Raw genomic sequence first — 27,893 nt, 5'->3', positions numbered from 1 at the left:
AAAGGGCGAAGTCTTGCGGGTCCTGAGCCCCTGGAGCTTCTGTCCCTGTGAGCGTGGGGCACACCACCCTCCTGGCATGTAAATGCATCTGGTGCATGAAGCTGGGAGCCCTTGAACCCCATCCTTTTGGGAGTATGGAGGCTTCAGGACAAACATGGTGCATTAGGACATCAGCCATGGGTGATGGAATTCAGCCTCCAGCCCCTGTCCTCTCTTTGGGGATTCGGGGGTGGGACTGAAGCTTCCAGCCTCCTACTCACTGGGTTGGTTCCCCTGGTAACCAGCCCCCCATCCTTAGGGAGGGTCCGGAGTCACTTCACTAACATCCACAGGTGTAGTTCAGCAGGGTTGGCTTGTTTGTGGCAAAAGACACCTTTATAGTTCTTGTCACTTAGGAATTCTGAGAGTTTTTGGAGCTCTGTGCCATCGATGGAGAGGAAGACCAAATATATATATTTGTTACTGTAAATCACAGTATCATAGTTACATAGATGGAGTCCTTCTGGCTGTGCTGTTTTTGGTCTGACTTTGGTTCAGCATGATCATCCCAGACTCGTTCACGTTGTTTCCCGGATCAGTGATTCATTCCTTGCTGTTGCTGAGAAGTGCTGTTTGTTTATCTGCTCGCCTGTTGATGAATTTGGGCTTGTTTCTATTCTGGGGTTGTTTTTGGCTTTTACAGATGAAGGTGTATGATCGTTCGTGTACAGGTCTTTTTTGGGGCGTGTGCTTTTACTTTTGCATGAGTTCCCAGGCATGGAGTAGATCCTAGGGTCATCCTGAGAAGTGTGTGTTTAATCTTTTAAGAACCTGCCAGACTGCCATAGTGACTGGGTCGTTTTCCATTCCCTTCAGCAGAGAACTGTGCTCTGCCTACATCCTTACCAAACCTTCGGTGTGGCCAGTGGTTTTGCCTTCGTCCATTCTAACAGGTGTGCCCGCCACCTCCTAGTGGTTCCAGCTTGCGTCTCCTTCATGATTAATGACTAATGGCTCTGGGGCTTCTTCTTATAGCAGACAAGCAATGAGACAGGAGCCAGTGGTGAACGCGTAGGGGCAGAGATGTCATCCTTGACCTCCGTTCTCTGCCTTTTCAGTTAGAACTGGGTGTTAGCATCCACCTGAAGGGTCCACGTGTCAAGGAAAGGTGAACAACCATTTCATATGTATCACTGTGTTAGTCCATAGACAGAACTCTGCTTTCCCCACCCAGAGATACTTATTATTTAGTTGTAGAGGGTTTTGAGGAAAGACTGGATGATTTTTTATAAATAATGTGATGCTGCTTCTAAGTCTTGAAGGCAGCTCTGCTCACCACTATACCTCTGATCTGCTTCTAAGCCATGGCTGTGAACTGCACTCCTCCACCCCCCTGATGTTTACTGAGTGGCCTCCGTGTGCCACGCATGGGGTTGGCGATGCAGTGTAACCCTGCCCCTACCCCTTCTTCCCCAACCAGTGAAGTCTTTCCAGTGTTTTCACTTCCCAGGAAATGAGAAATACCTTAAACTAGCGCTTGTCACCCTGGATTGTAACTTCATTTATATGCCTGTCTCTCTCACTGAACCTTTTAATTCCTTGAGGAAAGGGATTTTTGTCTTATTTTTTGATGTTTATTCTCTGCATTTCCACTGGCTGAAGTATAATCAAAACGCAGATGTTTGGCATGCAGGCGAATCCAATGTGGATATTTCTGGAGGCCAGCTAAGTGTATCTCACTGGGAGGAAGGAAAGCCTATGAGAGCTTGGGACCCTGCAAGAACAGTAGCTCTGTCAATCAGAAGAGGAACCTGAGGCCCATCTCGGTTAAGACTATGTGGTATTAGTGGCAGGACCCTGGTGCCTTTCTGTCTCTCATCCTGCAGAAGTGGACGGACCATGTTCTAGTAGCAAAGCCTGGACGTTGATCCCAATGAACCATGACTGATGAACCATCCACGGTCCTTCCCCTGCTTCGCCCCTCACTTCATCATGACTTTCATCTGAAACTTAACTAGGAAGAGGCCAGGCGGTGTCAGTGTAGAAGGTCATGGAACGGGCTGGGCCTTGGGGAAGCCCAGGTTTCCCCTCTGACTGCGGACATGTGACCTCCTGGGGACATCAGCTGGCAAGTGGAGTGCTGTAAAACCGGGGACCAGCCACAACCTTGCCCTTCACAGTGGACAGTATGGCAGAGTCAGAGCACGGGCTCTGTGTGGCCACTTCTGCTGGGATCATGTTTATTCTGAGGACAGAATTCCTACATACCTGTCAACGTGATCACAGATCCAAACACGGGAAGTCAGCACTGCGATCTCCCAGAAAAAGTGGAGTATCACCGAAAGATAATGAGGTCATTTCACTGAGAATATACAGTGGGGACTTCCCTGATGGTCCAGGGGGTAAGAATCTCTTGCCAGTGCAGGGGACGCAGGTCCAATCCCTGGTTGAGGAACTAAGACCCCACATGCCGCAGAGCCACTGAGCCCAGGCACTGCAACTCCTGAGCCTGAGAGCTGCAACTGCTGAAGCCCGTGCACCTGGAGCCCATGCTCTGCAACAAGAAAAGCTGCTGCAATGAGAAGCCCACACACCACAGCTATAGAGGAGCCCCCATTTGCCACAACTAGAGAAAGCCCACGAGCAGCAGTGTAGACCCAGGGCAACCAAAGGTAATAAATTAAAAAAGAAGACACAGGAATCTTAAATGTTGTGTATATGTTCAATAGCAGACCTTCAAAATACATAAACACAAACTGATGGAGCTCAAGAGAGAAATTGACAGATCCACAGTGATCACTGACAACTTCAACACCCCTCTCAGTAATTCATGAAACGAGTGTATTAAAAATCAGCTAAGGATACAGAACATCTCAGCAGCCACGTCAGTCATTGCAGCTGATACACAATCTTTTGAAGCATGTGTGAGGCATTCACCAAGACACACCGTTTTCTGGGCTATAAAACAAAACAGATTTAAAAGAATTAAAATCAGACAAAGCATGCCCTCTGATCACAACAAAATTCAACTGAAAACCACCAGCAGTAAGATATCTGGAAAAACTGACTAATTGTGTTTGTCTCACTTAGTTGGCTGCTCACCCAAAAGACATCTTCCAGATGGTTCACATGGACAGGGATGGTCACAGAAAGAGATGTTCTGAGAACTTCATACTGTTTTAAACATCTGTGGAGTTGCTTCCATAATTTCTTTCTCTTTTTTTTTTTTTTTAAGAAAAAAGGTATTCCAGTTAATCATGCTATAGGATAACTGAAGAGCTTCATTGTATGGAATTTTATTTTATTTTTTGTATGGAATTTTAAAAAGAGATTAGATGAGTTATTGGAAGATAGGAAAGTTGCCTGAAAGTAGAAAGCATATTGATATGATTCTGAAATTCTTTAATCATTTGACTTGAATTGTAATGAAGAGTACTACTGGAGTTAAATGCCAATGTGCAGGCATCTTCTTGCATAATGAGTAAAATCACAGGAAAAATTTGGGTTTAGATTAATTGTACAGTAAGCAAAATTAGATGGGAAATAATTTTAAGGATTTTATTTTTGTCATGCTTAACTAGAAATTGTGCATACATCATTTTTCTATAAAAGTAGGATGTGCTGTCCGTACATCTTTGAAATCTGTAACGTTTATGTAAGTAGTTCGACATCTGTTGCATGTTTAGCCGGTTTGCTCACACAGAAGCAATAGGATAAGGCGGATTCCTGGGCAAGAGTCGACTTTCCAGGGAGTCGAAGTTCCAGGCGTGTTACACTGGGACTGTGAGCTTCTGAAACCATCTTTTTCATTTTCAGATCGTGAGCCATGCCCTTAGTGAAGAGGAACATCGAGCCCCGGCACCTGTGCCGGGGGGCCCTGCCGGAGGGCATCACCAGCGAGCTCGAGTGTGTGACCAACAGCACCCTGGCTGCCATCATCCGCCAGCTGAGCAGTCTGAGTGAGTCCCCTCGCCTCGGGCTCCCTCCTTTCTGATTACCAGTGACGTATTAATTTTAATGACTTTAGCCAAGTGATTTCGGTTCAGTAGTTCTGGGATTGTCCAAAGAAGAGGCTTTGGAGGAAAGAGCCTTCCTCCCTCCTGAAAATTTCCCAGCATGAAATGAGCTATCTGCCCTCTCTGGTCTGCTGACACTGGCTTGGTGTGATCAAGTTGGAATTGACTGATTTACAGATGATTAGATAAGACCAACGGAGAAGGCAATGGCACCCCACTCCAGTACTCTTGCCTGGAAAATCCCATGGATGGAGGAGCCTAGTAGGCTGTAGTCCATGGGGTCGCTAAGGGTCGGACATGACTGAGTGACTTCACTTTCATTTTTCACTTTCACTCATTGGAGAAGGAAATGGCAACCTACTCCAGTGTCCTTGACTGGAGAATCCCAGGGAGCCTCATGGGCGGCCGTCTCTGGGGTCGCACAGAGTTGGACACAACTGAAGCGACTTAGCAGCAGCAGCAGATAAGACCAAGAAGACAATGGCAACCCACTCCAGTACTCTTGCTGGAGAATCCCATGGACGGAGAAACCCAGTAGGCTGCAGTCCATGGGGTCGCACAGAGTCGGCCACAACTGAAGCAACTTAGCAGTAGCAGCAAATAAGACCAAATGTGTAGTTTAAAGTAGTGTTTATTTTTAAAAGCTTGTTATACATAAGGATAAAATAATTGGTAGTTGTTTTTTTAAAGTGAGTTATTTATTACACTTGCACAGGACTAATCGTTTTTTTTTTAATGTAGTGAATTGAGAACTGTGCTGTGACTGTCATAGAGTGGAGGCTCGATACGTGTTTGTTGATTGAATAAGATTTCAAATGAATCAGAGGATCCAGCCTGAGGATCCAGTGAGACTTGCTGATTTTAACCTTCTAAAGGTTAAAGTGCAGGTACTGATTCCGAATGGAGGTCAGCAGTGAGCTGCTGGTGACACATATTCAGTGCCATGTACTCGTCACATGCATGGGTTACAGACATGTAAGCAAACACAAGCATAAGGAGTGGGCTCCCTTTTTTTCCAATTTTGAACATTAGTATGAGATACACAAGAAGTACTCCATTTCTTACGACTCATATGTGCATGAAAATGCTTTTCCTCCAAAGCTTTTTGAAGTTGCAGTCTTTCTGCCTAACTTTTACATTCACATCGTGATCTTATTTTCTCACTTCATCCCACTCCTTTTCGGTTTAGATGGTTCACACTGCATTTTGGGTGACAGGTTTTCACAGTTAAATTTTCAGAACCTCTGTTAATAATGAGAAAATCCTCCATGAAATTTCACATCCTGGTCGCCTCAAGCACAGGAGAGTGGTTTAAAAAAAAAAAAAACAACAACTCAAGTGCTTTTATTTGTTTTGAAGAAGAAACACAACAGATGAGTATTTTTCTTTTTCTTTAAAAGAATTGTACTGTGTTGTTATGGATATATTTTTGATATATGATGCCTATAATCATTGGCTGAGGCCAGAGTAACCTGGAAATTACTTAAAATGTGTTTCAAAATAGATTTCTTCTGGAGTTTGAACTAATTATAATTGATTTTTGGTAGGGGTTGTTGATAAAATTGGAAAAGGCAATGGCACCCCACTCCAGTACTCTTGCCTGGAAAATCCCATGGTCGGAGGAGCCTGGTAGACTGCAGTCCATGGGGTCTCGAAGAGTCAGACACGACTGAGCGACTTCACTTTTACTTTTCACTTTCATGCATTGGAGAAGGAAATGACAACCCACTCCAGTGTTCTTGCCTGGAGAATCCCAGGGACGGCAGAGCCTGGTGGGCTGCCGTCTATGGGGTCGCACAGAGTCGGACACAACTGAAGCGACTTAGCAGCAGTTGATAAAATGTGTAGATTCATGTTACAGGAGGATACCACGTAGATTATTGAAGGGTGAACGTGTTTCTGTGTGCCTTCATGTGTTTCTGTAAGAATGCTTTTCAGTCTCTTGTTTGTATGCCTGAAACGTCTGTGGGCATGGGGTCTAAGTGAGGAAAACCAACATAAACCATTACGGTTTTTAATCATCGTGCCGTGTTCCGTGTACAGTGTTGTGTCAGTCGCGTCTGTGGGGCCTGTTTGTAAGTGGAGCTGCCCACACGGTCTTGTCTGTTCCGTGGAGTCCCCTTTGGGCAGACTGAGGGCAGCCCCTCCGAGGGTATCCGAATCTTCACCCTTGGGACCCACGGGTGTGCTGTGTCACTTGGCAGGCAGAGGGTTGAGGCTGCTTGTCAACTCACCTCACAAGAAGCAGGTTACCCTGGGCTATCCAGGTGGGCCCAGTGAAAACCAGGGTGAAACCAGGGTGTCCTCTAATCTGGAGTCACTAGTTCTCTAGTGCAACGGTCCCCAACCCCTGGGCCGCAGACCACTACCTCCCGTCAGGTCAGTGGTGATGTTAAATTAGAGATAAAGAGCAGAGAAACTGTAGTGTGTCGGATCATCCGGAAACCAGCCCCCTGCCCCTGATCCGTGGAAAAACTGCCTGCCACAAAATCGGTCCCCTGGTGTCAAAAAGGCTAGGAAGCACTGGTCTCGTGGGTCTAGGGGAGAAAGAACAGAGCCAGGGCCAGAAGGCGTCTCTTTGGTCTTTTCGGGTCTGGTGCACCTCTGGTGTCTCTCTGGTTCTCTTCACATCTGTGGGGGGACAGTTCAGTGTCATGAGGGGATAATAGATACCAAATAGTCCCTCAGAATGCAAACAGAACTACCGTGTGACCCAGCGATTCCACTCCTGGATTTATATCCAGAAGAAAATGTAAATACTAACTTGAAAACGTTTTTCAACAACCCCAGTGTTCATAGCAGCACTGTTTACAAGCACTGAGCATGGAAGCAGCCTGACTGTCCATTGACGACCGATGGATAGAGACAGTGGGCTACAGACGCACACATACACACAGTAGAATGTTGCTCTGCCATAAAAAGAATGGAAGTCTGCCATTTGCAGCGGTGTGGATGGACCGAGAGAGTATTATACTTGGTGAAATAAGTGTCAGAGAAGGACATACTGTGCATCCCTTATATGTGGAATCTAGAAAATAAATGAATGTATATTGCAAACCAGAAACAGACTCACAGACACAGAAAACAAGCTAGTGGTTACCAGTGGGCAGAGGGAGGGGCAAGATAGAGGCGTGGCATTAAGAGATACAAACTACTGTGTATAAAGCAGATAAGCAACAAGAATCTTCTAATACAGCACAGGGAATTATAGCCATTATCTTGTAACAGCTTTTAATGCAGTATATAGCCTGTAAAAATATTGAATCACTGTGTAATATAACTGAAATGAAAATAATATGTAAATCAACTTTACTTCAGTGAGGGGGGAAAAAAATTAGTGTGTTACTTGGTTTTCCAGCAATGGAGTATTGATTTTTTTCCCTTCAAATAATGGCAGTTTAGTGTAGCAATTAACATTGAATCGAGAGTGCTTTTTCATCATTTTCCTTGATTAATGATCTGAGTGCTCTTGTTCTTATCACCTAGTTGCTCAATTAAAATTAGTGTCTTGCAATCAAATTCCTTCTGACATTATAATGTAATTCTAATAGAATTTGCTTTAAAAAGGAGACAGAGCATTTGTGTCAAATCCATTTCTGTGCCTCCCAAGCCAGTTTCCACTTCTCTCTCTACGTTCTTGCAGTAATAGCTTTCTTTTCCTTTCTTACGAAGGCCTCCAAGATGGCACAAGGAAAGGAATTAGACCTTAGGTACCCCCTGCCCAGAGTTTTTGGTTATATTTGATGGTACTAATAAGATAGTATAGAGAACTTAGCACAGGATAACATGAAAGGAAAAAATTATAATTTTTTTTATTAATCACAGGAAGTCATTGATAATGGTTCATATATATCATTCTAAAAGTGATTTCTCATACATCTGGTTTTGTAGCCTATACTCAGTATATATTCAGCATCTAAGATACATTTTTAATAGCTAGAGATTACTGTATTATATTGATATACCATGAATAACCATTATCTTGCTGTTGGGCATACATATGTTTGTTTGTTTGGGGAGACACTGTCATAATTCTTGTATAAAACTAGTACTGACATCTCAAATCTTTTTTGGCATCTCTCTCTTTTTTTAAAAAGATTTCTTTCATCTTATATGTCATCAAGCTTCCTCCCACAGAGATAAGATCATCCTTACCAATGGTATAAAAATTTTGAGACTGTATCAGTTTTAAACATGAGTCTCTTAAAAAAAAACTATTACAAAACCTATTTTCCATTTAATTTCTACATTGAGTACTTGTATAAATGAGAAGGGAAGTCTGTTTTCTTCTCAGTTTTTAAATTAGTGATTAGTATTTTTATTAATACTCTTTATGTATTATGTCTCATATCAAAGCAAATGCTAAATTGAATGAAAATACTCCCTTGATGGCTTGCAGCATAACACATTTGCTTTATGTAATTGGATCTGAAGTTCAGGGTTGTGTTAATTGATTATACCAAGTGCAGTTCTAGTCAGAAGAGAGATTTTAAGTGTTTTGAAGGCATGCACTGAATAGATTTCTTGGATGTCTTTAGCCAAATGGAATATTTGAGGGGAAAAAGGGAAGATTAAACATAATATATTCAAGAGATAGATCACAAGTTCATCACCAGGCAGGTTCAGGCTAGGTTAAGGGTGCTTTAAGAGAAGAGGTGTTTATGTACTAGACAGAGTTGACTAGAAGAAACAGCATGAATTTTTTAAAATTTACTGCCTCAAACTGAGATACATGTTTGCATTTCTTGTGGATAAAAATAGAAAGCCAGTGAAGGAGGTAAGCATTCCTGTGTACCTGTATATGTAAAGTAAGGCTCTGTTGGCCACAGAATTGGAGGCAAGTAGAAGAATCCCCTCCTCACAAAGACAGGGCTGTTGGAAACTGAAGTGTTTTCCCTAACCCATCACTCACCTAGAGCATCAGAAGTGTTTCCTCAACAGAAGTAATGACACCAGGGTTGTTTCTCACCTCTCCCTGCCCCGGGCCGACTGCAGTGTGGCAAGATTTAAATGCAGACTAATTCTTCCTAGCTCACGTGGAGAGCCAGCCATCAAACCTCTCTGCCTTTATCAGCTGTGTTCTTCCCATCTCATGAGTTCATAGGCCTATGGTAATGTATCATAAGTGACTTACAGGTGTCTCTCTGATCATTGTGATCTGCACTGTTATTATCACCTAAAAACACTGAGGGAAGATTTTCAAGGTTTTTAATGTTTTTTTCTAAGATTGTCCAAACCATGACACCACTCTTCTATCAGTCCATGACTGTGATAATCAGCAGTCTCAGCTGTGTTCCTCCTTGACACAGGGCCTTTCATAAGGGTAGGTCTACTATGTCTGCTTCATCCTCTACCAGCCTTTTACACACGTGATCCAGCCAAAAATAGGAGACTCATGGGAAGGGAGAAAAGCGTGACACTCGATTAAGAAAAAGAGAAGTTACAGAAAGAAGCAGGAACCACAGATGACCCCAGCCTGGCATTCCAGACGTGGAACTCCCACCCACCTGCACAAGAAAAGATCTCAGCAGCTTCTCTTAGATCATCAGAGAACTGAGGTCACAGGACAAACCACTGCCCCAGAACTGGGAAAGACAGATTCCAAGGATCACAACTTACCAGGATATGGGAGGTTTGAACGACACTGCCAGCTAGGCTGACTTCATCCATGTTTGTAGAACACAAAACTCCCACCTGCAGAATATACGTTCTTTTAACGCTCCCTCTCTAAGATGGGGCATGCGCTTGGCCATAAAATAATAATTTGAAGAGACTTATACCACCAAGACCATGATGTTAATGAGAAAATAATTCTAATAATCTTTCTAGATAGTTCTCACATATTGGAAAATCAAACGGCAGCTTCTAAATTAATCCTTGGGTCAAAGAAGAACCCAAAAAGGAAATTGCAAACTCTCACTGCACCGGTAACGAACACACAGAATCACCAGTGTATTTGTGGGATTTATGTAAAGAGGTGCTCAGAGGGAAGTTTGTATCTTTAAGTGCTTGTGTCAGAAAAGGAGAGGGACATGAAATCAGCAGCCTTCCTCAGGTGGGCGTTCAGGGCTGCTCGGCAGTCACGCTGTAATTCCTACACTAATTAGTTTCCTGCCTGTTTCACATCTTTTCTCCCTGCAGCCCCCCATCCCAGATTGTGAGCGAATGATTTGCTTATTTCACTGGGAAAATAAAAGCTATTCCGGGAGAACCAGACATCCCCCTTCTGCCATCTCAGCCCTCTGCTTTGCCTCTGCACTGGCACGTCCTGCCCCATCTGCCTACGGTGGTGATTCCAGGACTGGGTTTACCCGCTTCTTGCCTGCTTCACACACCCCTGACACCTGTCTGCATCCTTCCTACCAAATACTCATTTATTGAGAGATCACCCTCTGCCCGTTGCCCCGTTCCTTGCTCCCTTCCTTCCCAACAAGATTTTTTGAGCTTGGACTCAAACTCGTGTGGTACAGATAAATCCCTAATTGGTTCTTTGTCAGTTAAGAATGAATCAGTGGCACTTACCTCTTCGTGGTCTTTAATTCAGAATTAGTTCGGTTCAGCTATTATCGGACTTGCCATTGGAAGAGTGAGTCAAATTAAGCTCTTCGAACGAGTTACTGTTCGTAGAACTGAGTGCTGTGGTTGCAACGCTTTATTCTCGTTCATCAGAAAATATAGTTCCTCCTATTTTCTTCTCTTTAGTCACTTGTCAGCTTCCAGCAGCTAGTAGAAGATTAAGTTTGCAAGTCTTTAATTTCTGTTTGTTTTTATAAATCGAGAACTTCCAAAGGGAGTAGAGTGTCTGTTGTGTTTTTTCAAATAGGATTAAGCAGTGAAGGTGGAGGGTCCGTGATATTGATCCTTTTTGGCCTGTTTAGCATCTGCAGAGTGTGTTTTGAGAACATTCAAGTCGCTTCAGGAAGAGGCTGTGCTGTCCATGCCTGAGTTGTCAGTGGTACACACTGTTGCTATTAATTAGATTTCTGCAGCGCTGAAGGGAAAGGGGTTTTCTTGGAGTTGCACTGGAATTTTTTTTTTAAACCATGAATGGTCAAGTAGAAAAAAATTAGTTGGTTCCATTTTGATTACATCTGACATTCCAAAAAAACAGCTGCTAGACTTGAATCCAAACCATTTGGAACACGGCGCTTTGTCTCCAGGTCGTGCAGCTGAATGGGCAGGCGTCTTCCCACACGGGCTTCAGAAAACGGTCTGAAAGGCGTTACTGGTGTTTCAAAACCAGTCAGTTTGAAAATGTGATGTCCACAGTGCTTGCCCTGCGGAACCCCAACACACGCGGGCATGTTAAAGATTTTGAGACGCCTGAGGCGTATACATGTTTCATCTTTCTAGTCCAGCATTTTCCAAATGTACCTGAGCTGGGAGCCTTTGTTGGCTGTGTCCTTGTGGATGAGAAAACACTGGTACAGGTTATGTGTTTTTATTCAAGAGATGCTGAGCACTGGCTAGCACAATCAGTGCAGAGACCACAGGCGTGGCCCATGCCCTTACAGGACTTGTATAAAAGAGCCAAGAGGAGGGGTGTAGGATATGTCCTGTGACTAAGATGTCCTCTGGGTATCTGAGGACACAGGGAGGGGCCTCTGATCTCACAGACCCCAGTCTGCTTCCCGAAGGATGAGTTTTAAGTGTGTGCATTTTTGTTCGTTTCTTCAAATCTCTTTTTGAGCACCTACAATAAGCCAGACACGCCCTAGACCTTGGCGATTGATGTAGCAATGCATAGAGTCCCCCTGTCCTGGATCGTGTGTTCTTGTGGAAGGAGGCAGGCTGGAAACAGGATCACTAAATACAAGTGTATAACTTATGTGGCGGTGAGTGCTCAGAGAACAACATAGCAGGGAGGGGATGGGGTGGGGGGTGTGTGGGGGTTTGTTTACATCTGTGAGTGTGTATACAGAGAGGTGATTGCCATTTAGCTAGAGAACATCTCCCTTGGAAGATGACATTTAGGTCTAGACCTGGGTGACAGAAGTGGTCCAGGCGGGAGGTACAGGAGATGTGAAAGCCTGGGCAGGAGCAGGCGTGTCTGAGCATCCGCAGGGCTGTTTGGTTGGCAGGAACGTGCGAGGGAGATGGCAGCAGGGGATGGGCCCGGAAGTTCACTGAACTGGACCCGGCAGAACCTTCTGAGTCACTGCCCGCCTTCATCTCTTCTTCTGAGTGAGGTGACAGCATGAAGGGGTTTGAACACGCAGAGGACTAACAGCATCTATGAGCAAGTGGGGAGGGTTTAGGCAGTGTGTTCTGCTGGAGCCCAGAAAAAGGACAGAGCGAAAGTGCACGGGGTCCCCATGCCTGCTCAGAGCCTTGGGTTTGGTCTTGAGATGACGGGAGCAGTGAAGGGTTGGAATAGCAGCATCCTGATGTGCAGATTTAAGGATGGAAGGTGAATCTGGACCCAGGAAAACAAAGCTGTTGATGTAATTCAGGAGAGAAACAGGAAGGGCCGAAGCTCAGTGGGTGGGGCGCAGGAGAGGTTTGGTGTCTGCCAGTGGAGGGAGGGAGCAGTCACGGTGACTCTGTTCTTTCTGCGGCTTCATCTCGGGTGGACCATGCCTTTGCATGTAGAGGTGTGGGTTTGAGTTAATGGGAACATGAGCTCCTATGAGAACTTGTCCAGGGATTGCGATTCTTACAGGACACCAGCATGGAGATGTCTATTAGGTAATTAGACACACAAGGCTTGCTCGGGAAGTTCATAATAAAGGCAGCAAACATCCATTACCATTGGACGCCGCATCTAGTTACAGTGTTTAAAAGCATGCATAATTCATCTGAAGACTCTTTTTTTTTTTAAATTGGTTTGCCTTTTGGAACCATTTTGTATATCGCGTGAGTGGGGACTGTCGGCAGTATTTCAGGTGACTCCAGAGAGCTGCATCGCAGGTTTTCAGCTTCAGGAGAAACGAGCTACTGCTTAACTGAGATAAGAAGTCAAAGTCCCCACTCCCATTTTTAGTGGTGTTCATTGATTCCTTTCTTAATCTTACTTCCTCAGACAGCATTCCTGTTATTAAGACAGTTACACTGTTAGAATTCATGAAATTATACAGATTTTCAATTCTTAAGAGATGCTTATCCAGTATCTAGGAGTAACCACTGAAGCAGCAGAATATTTCAGTCCATTTTATTAAGTAAGCAGGACATTTCCAAGTGTCTCATGACCTGAGATAATTCATGGGAAGTGGCTGATCTCTAGCCAAGAAAGCTGAGGGAAGTACGTGCTAAGGCAGGGAATCAGAAGATAGGAGACCCACGTTGTCGTTTCATCTGTTCCTCCCACTTTCTCGGCACGGTGTCTGGACGGACCACCTGGTGCTCAGCTTAGTCACCTAGAAGGCGGGAGCAGTGGCTCCGTGTTTGGCTCATGAGTTCTCAGTCATCATACAGGTGGTGCCAGAAGGCTCTGTCCCAGGTGGGGACAGCTGGGGACGCCCAGTGGGCACAGGTGGTTCTTAACTCCCGTGGAGGTGATAGTCTCGGGGTTCACAGCAAAGACTAAGGAGAGTGAGTGTGAGAGCACCGTGTAAACTGTAAAGCGCGGTGAAAGCGTTACAGTTATTCTCGCTCCAGGTGACTCTTCTTCGGGGAAGGTTCAGGCTCTCTTCTCTTTTGAGTAATAAGTTGATAGAATATGCAGATAAAACCAATGCATCTTATACCCGTCACAAAAATTAAGTCAAAATGGATCGTAGACCTAGATGTAAAACAATGAAATTCCTCAAAGATAGCAAAGGAGAAAATCTAGATGACCTCGGATATGACTGTGACTTTTTAGATACGGTACTAAAAAGGCATGACAGTGAAAGAAATAATTGATAAGCTGGACTTTATCCAAATTAAAAACTTATGTTCTATAAAAGATATTGTGGAGAAGGCCAACAACTGGGAGAAGATGTTTCCAAAAGACGTAATCTGATAAAGGACCATTATCCAAAATATATCCAAAGAACTCTTAAAACTCAGCAATAAAAAACATAAACAACTTGTTTGAAAAATGGGCGAAAGATCCGAACAGACCTCTCACTGGAGAAGATGTGCAGATGGCAAACAAGCCCATGAAAAGATGCTCCACATCACAGTCTTCAGGGGAACGCAGCTTAAAACAAGATAAAACACACCTATCAGAACGGCCGAAACATAAAACACTGACAGCACCAGGCGCGGACGAGGGTGGAGAGCAACAGGAGCTCTCGTTCATTGCTGGTGGGAACGCAGGATGGTCCAGCCACTCTGGAGGACGGTTTAGCCGTTTCTTAAAGAACTAAACGTACTCATGCCGTAGCATCTAGCACTCATGCTCCTTGCATGCTTGCTGCTGCTGCTGCTAAGTCGCTTCAGTTGTTTCCAACTCTATGCGACCCCAGAGACGGCAGCCCACCAGGCTCCCCCGTCCCTGGGATTCTCCAGGCAAGAACACTGGAGTGGGTTGCCATTTCCTTCTCCAATGCACCTTGCATGCTTAGTAGGCAGTTATTAAATGTTTGTTGAGTGAGTAAAGGAATGGTGTTAGGATTTGGAAATTGAGTGAAAGCAGATACTGATTCCGATCTTGTGAAATTTTCAGAAATGTTATTAATTACACTTTAAGGAAGATGGGAGGTATGTCTCGCACTCATGGGAAAGAAGAGATCTGTACAGAAAAGTTTAACTCAGAATTCAACATACTGATTTTTAGGGAGGGCCAGAGTTAGCATTGTATACCTAGATTTTGAAATATGAATTAGAAGAATTTAATGCCATTGGAAGTGTGAGGCACTGTATAAGATATCTGACGTTGCTGATTGTGAATGAGGTTAAAACCCTGAATTTAGAAGCCAACATGATTTGTTGAATCAAATTTGTTTACTTGGGAAGTAAAAGGAAAGTTCAGGTCCTGAACTGTATATGCGTAAAGCATGCAAAATGAGAGCTAGTTTTTTCCCAAAGAAGCTTAATTTAGTGGGAAGCAACTTGGTGGGGTCGGAAAGCTCATAGTAAAAATTCTGTATTATCTGGGTCATTTAAAAATCCTACAACTTGGGGTCACTTTCAGATACATGTGAGTATTCCTAATAAATTTTGAAAAATCCTACAGGCCTTTGATAGTGATGCATTTTGTGATGATTTGCACAAAACCACATGTGCGGAGGTTGGCGCTGGGCTTGGGTGAGAGTGTGGCCTCTGACAGGCGGCCTTCTGTTGGTGCCTTCTGCAGGCAAACATGCTGAGGACATATTCGGAGAGCTGTTCAACGAGGCCAACAACTTCTACATCCGCGCAAACTCTCTGCAGGACAGGATTGATCGCCTCGCTGTCAAGGTCACCCAGCTGGATTCCACGGTGGAAGAGGGTAGGTCATCCCTGGAGAGTGATGCTGAAGGAGGGCAGGGAGTCACCCTGCTGCTTCCTTGAGGTCGTGCGCTCCTCCTTCATCTCGTCTTTTCCTAGAAGAAAAGCAAGGGGAAAAACCCACAGCGCAGGGTTACTTAGTAATTAAGAGTCACATCTGGTCTACCTTGTGAACCACACTCAATTTGTAAATAAACGACACACGCAGTATTTGTTTTAAAGGACTCTCTGAATGCATTCAGTGTTAGAAGTCCTAATGGAGGTTACTGGTAGTTATTGGAAAGATACTTTCTTACCGGAAAAATCACAGACTCACTCCAAAGATACTGTCCAGCTAAGAGAGCCCTGTACCCTCTGCCCCGCTTAGGACCGATTATAAGTAATTGAGCCGATCCTGCTGACTTAATTGCCCAGAAATGAAGGGCTTCAGGCCTCTGAAACAAAGTTAATATCCACAGGTGCTGTGAAGTTAACTGATGGTCATTTTGATGACGTTCCCTGAAATTGGGATAGTTTCAAAAAAAATTAAAATTCAACAATCCCTTAAAAAATTTTTCGCTTTTTGTCTCTTTCAAATAAAAGACTATTTTGGGGGGAAAAAAACTATCCCCCCAAATCAAGATGTGCCATTTTATATTTACTTTGAAGAAAACACTCAAATTAAAAATTATTTTTCCCTTTATATAGGCAGTTACAGTTTCCCTCCTGGCATTAAAATGATCCTAGCATCTTATTTTTCTACTAGGCCTTCAATAGCAGTATTAATAAAAACTGAAAGTTTTTTTTAATGTAGTTATTTATGAAATTCATCCCTCATCACTCAAAAAAACATGTTTTCTTATCTTCAGATCTGTTTCAAAGGTCAAAATTAGATTAGTGAACTAAAAATTTAACAAGTGTAGAACATTGAGACTTTAATATTTGTTATGAACATTCTTACTTTTCCAACAGAAAGTAGGAAGTTAGAGATGTGCTCTTTTTAATTTAATTTTAAAATGTGTCTTTTATTTAAAAGGAAAAGTTTGAATAGCTACTGGGTCTATTCAGACAAGGAGTTTTAATATTTTAAATCAATCATATACTTTTCAAATGGTATAAAAAATGATTTTAAAAATATTTGTCTTTATTCAGCTTTTTGTTGACTCTTGCAGTTGTGATGCTTGTGATAAACTTGACCCTGGAAAAGGTTAGCATCGTGAGATTCTACAGCACATTTTATATAGCCTTACATTCCCTTCCCAATCAGTATTCTCCCTTAAGACTTTCCTTGGTGGATATTCCTATAGAAGAATCCTTGACCAAGTCAGGAAATCTGTGCTCTATGTGATCCTGCCACTCCGTTGGGCAGTCTTGGAAAGGTCATTTAACACCCCTGACCGTCAGCCTCATTGGTCCAATGGGTGAATGTGCCTGTACACCCACCTCAGAAAGTCATGTCAAGGTCAGATGAGTTGATACCTGAGATGCAGTATGCCGTTCAGACTCAAGAAATGAGTGTAAATAGCCTGCTTCTCTCAGACTCCTTAGTGCAGATTTGTATCATGCTGCTTAATTTTCAGAACTCTAGGTGTGCTGAAAAGCTTTACCATTTCTCCTTAATATTACTGTCAGAAAAACTTAATACACTTTCTACATTGGTGTATTTTTTGCAGACGTATTAACTGTTTGAATGGTTCCCCTCCCCCTGGATACCCCGATACCTATTACACTCATAACTTTATCCCTGTGTGGTTTCTGAGAAATGCTATTTAAGTAAAGAATGATGCACTCATAATTAGGCTCAATGAAATCATTATATTGCCACAAAAGAAGGAAAGACATGATTTATAGAGATTACTGTTGTTTATCAGAGGGAGGGGTTGTGCATACTAGTAAACATGATTTTAAATGAACAATAGTAGGTACTATTATTCTGCTAGAATAGATGTTATGTATTCGGCTATTCTAGGAGATGTTTATGATTGTGAATCAAATTATACTTGTTTCTAAACGGTTCAAAATATTTCCACATAACCCGACTTGGGGGACTTTTCTCTAAACAGTGTCACTACAGGATATCAACATGAAAAAGGCTTTCAAAAGTTCCACAGTCCAAGACCAGCAGGTGGTTTCAAAGAACAGCATTCCTAATCCTGTTGCTGACATTTACAACCAGAGCGATAAACCGCCTCCTCTGAACATCCTTACACCGTACAGGTAGGTCTTCTGTGTGCAGGTGCGTCCCCAGAGCCTCTCAGGTAAGTAAGTTGAGAGAGGTGGGCAGTGTGGTGAAAAGATCTTTTCAGACTTTGAGAATAATTACTGCAGTGTTATCCAGGATGAAATTGGGCTTCCCAGGTGGCACAGATGGTAAAGAACCCTCCTGCCAATGCAGGAGAGGCAGGAGACACAGGTTCGATCCCTGGGTCAGGAAGATGCCCTGGAATAGGAAAAGACAACCCACTCCAGTGGGTTCTTGCCTGGAGAATTACATGGACAGAGGAGCCTGGCAGGCTACAGTCCTTGGGGTCACAAAAGAGTCGACTCTTAGCAGCTCAACAACAAAAACAACCACGATGACATTAGTGATTTACAGAATTTCTAAAGTTTGAGTATTTCAAAATACAGATAAGCTTACCAAGGGAAGTGTGAGCTCTGATGTTAGCTTTCAGATGCAGATATCGTGAGTAGAAGATGGCACATTACATAGTAATGGTGTGTGATTGTGTTGATCCTCACGTTCAAAGTCAAGTTTAAAGGAGTTGCATAATTCATCTCTAATGCAGCCAAGTACCTGTCTCAGCATTTCAGCCCCGCAGACATGTGTTATTTAATTCAGAAACGTGTGTTCTGCAGTGTTGGGTTTTCTAAGAGTGAATATAGAATCAAGAAGGTATCCTTTCATTTGAATTGGTAGGACACTCTATCAGGACCAAACTTCCTAGAAAAAGAACGAAAAATAAACTGTACAAAAATTATTATGAAGACACTAAAAACGCTCTTTAGAACTCCTCTCCGACCTGCTGCCGCGTCACTGAGTTCTTTCCTGTTTCCATGTATTGGGTTGGCTAACAGGTTCATTTGGGTTTTTTGGAACAGCTACAGGAAAACCCAAACGAACTTTTTGGCCTACCCAGTAATTCTCTGTTCGTCCCCATCTCTCACCCCCTGTAGAGCTCGCTCCTCAGCCTCTGATGAGCTTAGACTGGTGGGGGTGATCCTCGCAGCCCCCCAGGATTAGCTCCACTGGGTGGTGCCCCCACCTTCCTGAATTCACTGAGTCCTCCACGTCCGTTACTGCTCTCCTGGGTCTGGTAGCCCTTCTCAGGCAGTGCCCAGGGGTTCTCTTGGTCTGAATTCCTGTCCTTTCTCGGGGTCCAAAAGGAGATGTTTGGATCCATCCTTTATTGCAGCTCTACTGGGAAAGTAGTCGTTCAGACTGCATCCCTTTCTTCAGCATGGACAGAAAGATGCTCCAGGAAATGAAATAGGGATTCCATGGAAGCTGTGATGGGAGAGGATCAGGATACCACATTTTTCTATGAAACAAATGTATGTTTCTGGAGTCTTTAGATACTCAACTTAAAGATTAATAGTAGTATTGTAAACCTAATTTTTTTTTTACCTTTTTAAAATTTATTTTTAACTGAAGGATAATTGCTTTATAATACTGTGTTGGTTTCTGCCGTACATCAACATGAATCTGTCATAGGTGTACACATTTCCCCTCCCTCTTGTACCTCCGTCCTGCCTCCCGCTCTGCTGTATGTAAAATAGATAGCCAGTGGGAATTTGTCATGTGACTCCGGGAACTCAAACCGTGGCTCTGTGACAAGCTAGAGGTGAGATGGGATGGGAAGCCTAATGCTTTAACTTGTGAATTTGCTTTTGTTCAGCAGACATTTTTCTGGGGGCAATTTCAGCTTTATTTATTCCAGAGCCAGAGAACTTACTAAAATTTTCCTAAGAAACCTCACTAAATATTTTGTTATAAAGGAAAAAAGAAACCCAGAAAACTCAATGAACCACTCATATTTGACTAATCAAGATCATGATTAAATATTTGTGGTGGTTAAAATTTTTAATTGCATAAAATAAATTGATGCTCATATATATTGTGTATATTCAGTTTTATAGAAAAGAAAAATATCTTTTAATAGTGTGTTTAAAAATAGTCATGCCAACTCAAATCTACTTTTTATTAATGCAGAAATATTTTGGTAGGAAAAAACACAAACTTTTGCAGTTGGATTTACATATGACAGTGACAACACAGTTTTAAATAAGTACAGTGTGACTGAAAAGTCAAGTGTTTAGTTGCAATAAACATAGAATATTTCTGCTTGTATCCTGGTGTCAAGGTTAACGTTTGCTTAAGTTATTATACATATTTGTTCCATTAAGTAGTAACTCCTCATCAAAGTATTAGCTCCACTTTTGAAAAAAGAAGATGCATTTTATACATTTTAAAATTGCAGCAAGTTGCTGCTCAGTTTTTCTATGTCCTCAAATATATTGACAACCTAGTAGTATCTTAGGGCAATAGTTTATATTTTTCACAACAGTGTTTTCAGTAAAATCCCAATAATGCAGGTTGCTTGTCACTAGGAAATTGGGAAGAGAGAGGATTTTAAATAACTAAAGAATTGAAGTACAGAGTGGATTGTGCTGGTTTGTTAGCGACTTCCAGGCAGAGAATTGCCAGATCACCCTCCTGAGAGCCTGGCTTATCATTTGATGCTGAGAAGCTTAGAGAACCCGGCATAGCAGGGACTTCAAGACTAGTTTCCCTCGAGTAATTCATGTCACTTTGTTTGACTACTGGGCCACAAACTCTTTACTTATTTCTCTGATTTTTTTTTTCTTTCTCTGTATGCCTCAAATGACTAATTGAAATGCTGTCTTTAAGTGAAAATGTTTTGCTTCCTCTTGAAGGTAATATATAGGTCACATACTGTTTTTAAAGCATTAGCAGATAGAGTGTTCACTTCTTAACATGATTATTTTGAGCTTTGCTGTCTATTGATGTATATTACAACTTTGGGTCCACGTCCATGTTGGCTGCATTTTATTGACTTTGTGATGAATGAGTAGCATATAAAGACTTGAAATATTTTTTAATATATAGTAATTATAGCAGTTCTTGAAAACTAAATAGCTGCAAGTGAATTTTCTTTGTGAGTTACTTCCATTTAGAACCCTGGAGAAGGGAATGGCACCCCACTCCGGTATTCTTGCCTGCAGAGTTCCATGGACAGAGGAGCCTGGTGGGTTACAGCCCCAGGGGTCACAACATGACATGACTGAGTGACTAAGACTTTCCATTTGGAAAGTATTTAGGTCATCACTTTCTATCCGAGTTACGTGTATGCACCATGAATATTCTGCTCCTTTCCTAATTGAATTATAGATGTTGGGCAAACCTGATTTTTAAAAAAAGGCAGAGTGCTTGCTAATTTTTATCCAAATAGCCTTGTTGCTCCAGAATAGAAGTGAACATATATGTGCTAAGAGATCCATCCATCTCTATATGTAGCCCCCATTAGAATAAACAGAACATACCTTGAAATAATTGTGGTATTAAATATTGCTGTTTATGAGCCATATTGTGATTTTGGGGTAGCAGTTTTCTAAATCTAAATATGCAAGAGTAGTTTTTACTTAATTATTCTAGAAAAAACTGCTGTTACTGCATGTTCACACATTTTTTTCAAATAAGAAAAATTGGGAGACTTCAGAGAGTATAGGATAGTTCAGATTCCTCATGCAGATGTTATCTTGTGAGTTTAAATGAACATTAATAATCACCCCATATGTGCGACCCCATAGACGGCAGCCCACCAGGCTCCCCCATCCCTGGGATTCTCCAGGCAAGAACACTGGAGTGGGTTGCCATTTCCTTTTCCAACACATGAAAGTGAAAAGTGAAAGTAAAGTCGCTCAGTCTCATCCGACCCTCAGCGACCCCATGGACTGCAGCCTTCCAGGCTCCTCCGTCCATGGGATTTTCCAGGCAAGAGTACTAGAGTGGGGTGCCACTGCCTTCTCTGATATGAAAATATACAACCTTTTTTTCCCACCTGACTTGTAACACATTGATTTACAGAGATGATAAGAAGGATGGGCTGAAGTTCTATACTGATCCTTCCTATTTCTTTGACCTCTGGAAAGAAAAAATGCTACAGGACACGGAAGACAAAAGGAAAGAGAAAAGACGTCAAAAGGTAAAGAATTCAAGTATGGGAAATGTTCATATAAATGTGTAATTGAGATGCTGACTTAGAAATTAGAGATTTAAAGATCCGTACATTTTTTTAAACAGTTGAGATGCTGGGTTTTGTGCTGAAGTTTTTCTAGAGGTTGCATTCTTCACATGAAGATACCATTCAATCTAACACAGTAATACAGTACTACTGGCAATAAATTCTATTGATTTATTCTCTAAAACTTGCTTTGCTTTCATAAAAGTAGTGGCAAAAATTTCAGTTTTGTCACTGCATTTTATAACTTTTCTCTTGCACTTTCAAATTTCATAAAGCAGTCAACCTTCCATATCAGTTAGAATTATCTGCTTTTGGCATTTTTAACATTATTAATTGTTGGGCTGCCACCTAACTGTAATTAAGACCTTGGTGAGAGAGGTTCGTATCGGATGGAAAAGCATGTGTGGTCAGCACACTGAGAGGATAGTATTTCCTGAAAATGAGCTGCTTCCCTTTGGTGGGGTGGTCGTAGGCAGGAGAACTGAGGTGCCTGCCTTGCAAACACTCTTAGAGGGACAAACCCACCCTCGGGTTCAGGAACTTCTATTTTGAAAATTGTCTCTTTGGGGCCCAGAAATTAGACTTAAATGACTGAAAATCAGTTAATTCTCCAAAGGCAATTAGTTGCCAAGCCTTTTATATATGAATGATGTTTTAAAAAATGACCATTTAGTGTGTGAGTTAAGAGCTCATTAGCATTTTGTGGGCCGGCTCCCTGGAGGCTTGAGACAACTAGGAGGTGCTGGCGCCGCAGGAGTGACAGTTCAGGATGGAAGAGGACTGGAGACTGGAAGACAGGATTTCAGAAAGGGAGCGCGGCAGTCGCAGACTGCAGGTGTGAAACGTACCTCAAATCCTGGGAGGGAATATCTCAGATTGTCATCTGTGTGGTCTTCTCGGGGCTTCCCAGGGGGCTCAGATGGTAAAGAATCCGCCTGCAATGCAGGAGACCCAGGTTCGATCCCTAGGTCGGGAAGATCCCCTGGAGAACAGCATGGCAACCTGCTCCGGTATTCTTGCCTGGAGAATCCCGTTGGAGCGATTTAATGGGGAATCTTGGAAGGGTTGCTGGGTGTTCAAGTGGAGCAATATTCAAGCAAAGACACTGCTAAGGACTGAAGTGCAGAATGGGAAGATGCTGATCTCTCCAAAGAAGAACGGAGATTTGAAGGCCCATGGCTCTGAATCCCCAAACCTCTTCATGGCACCAGGGCAGAATCCCAAGACTTTACAAGTTCTCTCCTTTAAAGCATGCCTCCTTTCAGATGGCCTCCCAGAATTCCCTCGAAGCAGCAGTGTTCATTTTGGCAAAAATATTTAACTTTTCCACCACTGTTCTTCAGGGGAAAGCAGTCTTGTCGACTGTGTGTGATTACCCTCTGTACAGAATTATTTGTCATTTCCTTGGTGGTTTTGTCTCATCCTGTGTGCCTCAAACACATAAAATTCTGATGAGAATTTCTCCTTCATTCATTTGTATAGTGGTTCTTTTTTGAATGCCTTCTAAAGGCTGTGATGTAAAAGAAAGGACTGTCACCCTCATGGAGATGAGAGTTGAGTGGGGGAAACAAACATTAAAAAAAGTCATGCCATCCTCTGGAACTCATAAGGAGGGAAAGAAATTTGACATTTTTAATACAAAATCTGCTTTCTATAGGAACAGAAAACGAGGCAAGGTAGCCTTCATTTCCCCGGATTCTAGAAACCCCAGGAGTCACACTCTTATTTGGAACAGACAAGCCCATGGGAAGGAAGAATTAGTTTAGAAAATTTGGGGAGAAGACATCCGTTGTTTCTGAACATGAAATTTCCTTCGTTTGCTGGTGTAAAAACATTTTTTTAAGTCATGCAAATAACGACGTTGGTGTCAGGCTGAAGTTGCAGAGCTGGAAAGTGAGGGATCGGGTGGCTTTGTTGGGGGTGGGCAGCAGGAGGCGAGGTGACCGTGGGGGAGGATGTGGAGAGGGGAGGAGGTCTGTCCCTGAGATGCAGATAGAAGAGGCTGGCTGAGCGGAGTGTGTGCGTGGAGGTGGTGGGGCTTCAGGATGGAGCAGCGTTCTAAATAGCAGCAGCTGAGATCATCCAGGTGTAAAAAGGAGCTGGGGACAGCCTTGGGGTCTTCATGTAGGTGGCGTAGCCAGGTGCAGATGTGTCAGGGTCAGTGTTACATCATAGTCAGCTTGTGTGTGTGTGTGTGTCGGCCGTGCATTGATGGGTAGATTGGAGGCTGAGCCATTGTAAAGAGAGTGGCAGATACCACCACACTTGTCCCTACCTGCTCAGCATTCATCTCTTAAAAGTAAGGGTGATAGCTATTAATTAGTCGAAGACAGTGACTCTCAAGCAGGAGGTATGTTGGAATCCGGAGAAATCTCCCTCCTTTTCTTTCTCTTGATTTTAAAAGCATTCAGACAGTACACACCAGTTGTAAAATGCCCAACCCATCCTGAAGTAAACACATGTGTTTAGAAAATTTGGAGGTGAGTGTCTCCCTTTCCCAGGCATAACTGCCCTCTGGTAACAGCTGTGCATTCATAATACAGGTGTACAATAGATACAGACATATCCATATCATGATATAATAAAGATGTACTTTGTTCTTCTTAATAGTTGTATTATATTCCAAAGTTTGGATACTTCGTGAGCTATTTACCAGTTAATGAATTAATGAGTATTTAGGTTGCTTCCAAACTGTCCCTGATACAGCACTGGAGGGGTACCTGTACTCAGGTACAGGTATTTCTTCAGGGTCAGTTCCCAGCAGTGCAGTGTGGACTTAAAATTTTGAAAGGTGCCACCCTCTTGCTCTTGACCCTCTCAGGACTGGACCAGTTTATGCCCCTAACAGGACTCCTCCAGTTGTGAAGATTATCGCTATTGTTATTAGGCATTATCTTCATTTGTTTAAAATTTTAAAATGTAGTTTTTAATGGTTCCTTTCCATTGACAGTTGGGAGTTCAGCTTGGGTGAGATCGCAATCCCCATGAGGGCAGACACCTGTCCTCTCTTGGTTTCCATTCATACCTTCCGGGCTTGGCAGGTGCCCCAGCCATAGTGAACATCTTGTTACCTGGATTTGTTCATTGCAGAGCCACGTGTGGAGGGGCTGTAAGGGGGGCGTAGGACTTAAAGGCTCATAGATCGGTTTCCCGAAGATCATCAGATTTCACGAGGGGAGCAGGAAGGACATATAAACACATATGGAAGTAGGGTCCTCACCTTTAAAAAAGCACCTGCATAGAACCCAAGTTATTTATTGAAGACATTTTTACTGGCAAAGTAGATCTGGAGCAGGAGTGAGAGGGAAGGTAAGTTCTTAACCTTGTTTTTAGTTTGTGTTAAGCTAGTTGCAGGGTTCACTCAAATATTCTGAAATAATCCTTTTGAAACTGAACACTTAAAATTATTTTGTGACAGATAATTACACATTAACAAGTCAGAGCAGTATAAGGGTGGGAAACGATGTCTCTGGAGCAGGCAGGTATTTCATGTGTATAAAATAGATCTAGAAGTATCGTACACTGAAAAGAAGCTAAATCTTAGTGAGGTGAGAATTCTTGACCAAAAATGATGGTAAGCAACTCTTGAAACTGCAGCACAGTAACTTTTACTTGTTGGTGTTAAATCAGTGTCTGTTCTCTTGGTTGGGTCTGAGTTGGGTGAGGGCGTTAGGTTCTCGACCCGGGAGTGATGGAAAGGGGCCCGCCCTGTCTGCACCCCAGGCTCACTGCTGCCGTGGCAACCGCACTAACCTGCTCTTTTCCTTCCCTCTGTCTCGGCACGCTTGCCTTCCTCCTTGGACGTCAGGAGCAAAAGCGTATAGATGGCACAACCCGGGAGGTGAAAAAGGTTAGAAAAGCCAGAAACAGGCGCCAAGAATGGAATATGATGGCGTATGACAAAGAGCTTAGACCTGACACCAGGTTATCACAGAGCGCACACCACGGAGCGTCTTCTGAAGGATCCTTGTCCCCAGACACTAGGTGTGTGTATGTGTGTGTGTGTGTGTGTGTGCGCGCGCGCGTGTGCATGCATGCGTTGTGAGGGTGAGCGGGGCTTGGCTTCCCTGTAAGTGGAAGCGTAGCACGGCTTTGTGTTTATATGGACCACAGTGTGTTTCCAAACTTTCCCTAAAGATGAGTGTTGCATATGTTTTGAGTTTGAAATAATACTTTAGTTTTGTTTGGTGTTGGGTTACTTTGCATCATTTTCCATCTGTGACTTCACTTAATCATTCTACTAATCAAGATGTACTATTTTAACCTTGATTCTGAATTTGGGCTTAGTACCTGCCCATAACTGGCATTTTCATTTTGATAATCATTTCATTCTTTCTCTGCCTCTTTTGCTTAGAATTTTGCTTTTCCTTTGCCACTTGGTATCTGAAATGATTGGTAGCGATTGATGTGATCAAGGAATAACTTCATTGTTCTTCTTGATAACCTTTCCAAAAGGGATGAACAAAGTTTCCCCCCGTCCCTTTCAGTTTGCTAATCTTACGTATTCTAATTGCAGGAGGAGAATTCTCTTAGGAATTTAAGAATTGTTAGCAATTCAGTAAAACTGTTTTCTTGCAGATGTGAAAGACATGGTCACTAAGCAGCATCTATCCCAAAAGGGCTTCACTGGACAGGAAGAACTGACCAGTAATTGTAATTTACAGTTAATTTCGTATTTCTGCTTCTGTAAAGGTGGGCTCTTCCATCAGCATTTAAAAACGTGAATAGAGGATTCTTACATCAGCAGTAACCTGGACCTTGCAGTAAATCTGTGTTTTAAAAAATGCGTATTAACCTCCGTGTTTAGCTCAGACTAATGTACAGAAGATGCTTAGTGCTCGGTGGGTACAGTTCCCATAAATACACTTCCCCACAAGGGCTGCCGGTCACTGACTGACGCAGGGTCTAGATTTTTCTGTACAAGCTGTTATCAGGTAATGATCTGACAATTCCTGGAGCTTTAACTGAGCTGTAGCCTCAAGTTTTAGTCTTTGTGTCAGTTTATCTCTGTAGAAAGTAAGACTGAAGATACACTTCCGCTCATAGTTCTTTGGGTGAGAAGTACGTGAACTTGACAGCTCCCAGGATGTCATATCTGCTGCTCGGTTTTCTCCAGCTAAGCTCTGACTGTTTATTCGTGCAAAACGTACACTTTGTAATAATCCATACATAAGTCTTTCCATAGGTACAGATGGAAAAATGAGTTTTTAAAAATCTTTCAGTTGAATTAATCGATATTCATTCTGGAATCTGAGATTAGACGTGCCATGCTGGGTATAAAATTGATGGATTATAGCCCTTAAATTATTTTGGATACTTTTTATTTTATGAAAGTATAACAGTTTTCTTATTATAAAATAAGATTAAATTTTTATATTTGGAAAAAATTATTCATAATCTTATTACCAGAGAAACCACTGTTTTTGTATTTTAGTGTATTTCTCTTTTTGGTCTTTTTTCTGTACGTGTGTATATTTTTTACTTAATGAAATTGAAGTCTGCCCTGTGTTATTTACCTTTTGATTTTATAATGTCTCATATTCCTGGGCTTCTCTGGTAGCTCAGAGAACAAAGAATCGCCTGCAGTGTGGGAGACCTGGGCCAATCCCTGGGTTGGGAAGAGCCCCTGGAGAAGGGAATGGCTACCCACTCCAGTATTCTTGCTGGAGAATCCCTTGGACAGAGGAGCCTGGTGGGCTACAGTCCATAGGATTGCAAACACTCAAACGCAACTGAGCGACTTTCGCACGTTCCTGTTTTAAGTGTTATTTAGAAACGTGGTTTTTAATGGATGTACTCAGGGTAACTGAGGGAAATTTGAGCATTAAGTTTGATGGTATGTATATAATTTATTCTTGTAAGTAATACATTTTCAGCTCATCACACAAACTAATGATAAGTTTTCACTCTGTAGATCATCAGGAATGGTTTGATTCTAAGCATACGTTTAGGATGGGCCTTGATCAAATGCTTGTCCCTGGCTCCCCACATCAGTCGGGAAGCAGGGTGCCCCCCGGCCCCTGTGCTTCCCCCTTCCTCGCCCTGTTCTGGGTGTTGCAGCTGCCTGACCCTGGGTCGCAGCCACTCGACCCTGCCCTCCCGCAGAACCCCGAGGGCTTCATTTGCTTCTCCCACTGAGTCTCCACTGCTGACACTTCCTCCTGTCCCATCTTTTCTTCACTCTTCCACATTCTCTTTCCCCTAACAGATAACTCCTGGTGCCCCTGCAGCTTCAGGACCACCCGCCCGGGCTCACACGAGTGCCATGTCTCCTGGGGCTGATTCTGCCTTCCTGTTGGGG

At 42.8% G+C, this 27,893-nt stretch overlaps 1 protein-coding gene across 4 annotated transcripts in view; it reads left to right on the top strand.

Annotated features, from left to right (window-relative positions):
• Positions 1–27,893, top strand: part of WASF3 (WASP family member 3) — a 76,474-nt gene that overhangs the window by 40,926 nt on the left and 7,655 nt on the right. For 3 of the 4 annotated variants that reach the window (XM_086329656.1, XM_086329659.1, XM_086329657.1), the window contains 5 exons: positions 3,796–3,938; positions 15,217–15,351; positions 17,393–17,546; positions 21,436–21,553; positions 25,401–25,576. In XM_086329656.1, the coding sequence (XP_086185782.1) occupies positions 3,806–3,938; positions 15,217–15,351; positions 17,393–17,546; positions 21,436–21,553; positions 25,401–25,576 (716 nt within the window). In that variant the 5' untranslated portion in view covers positions 3,796–3,805. The remainder of the gene's footprint in view (positions 1–3,795; positions 3,939–15,216; positions 15,352–17,392; positions 17,547–21,435; positions 21,554–25,400; positions 25,577–27,893) is intronic. The other variant, XM_086329658.1, reaches the window with a different exon arrangement.

This window comes from Bos grunniens, chromosome 12 (assembly GCF_055505025.1).
Source record: "Bos grunniens cultivar Pamir isolate PY7600 chromosome 12, Bosgru_T2T1.0, whole genome shotgun sequence".
Taxonomy (NCBI): Eukaryota; Metazoa; Chordata; class Mammalia; order Artiodactyla; family Bovidae; genus Bos; species Bos grunniens.
Note: the sequence above shows the minus strand (reverse complement) of the source record. Positions and strands in the feature narration are given on the sequence as shown.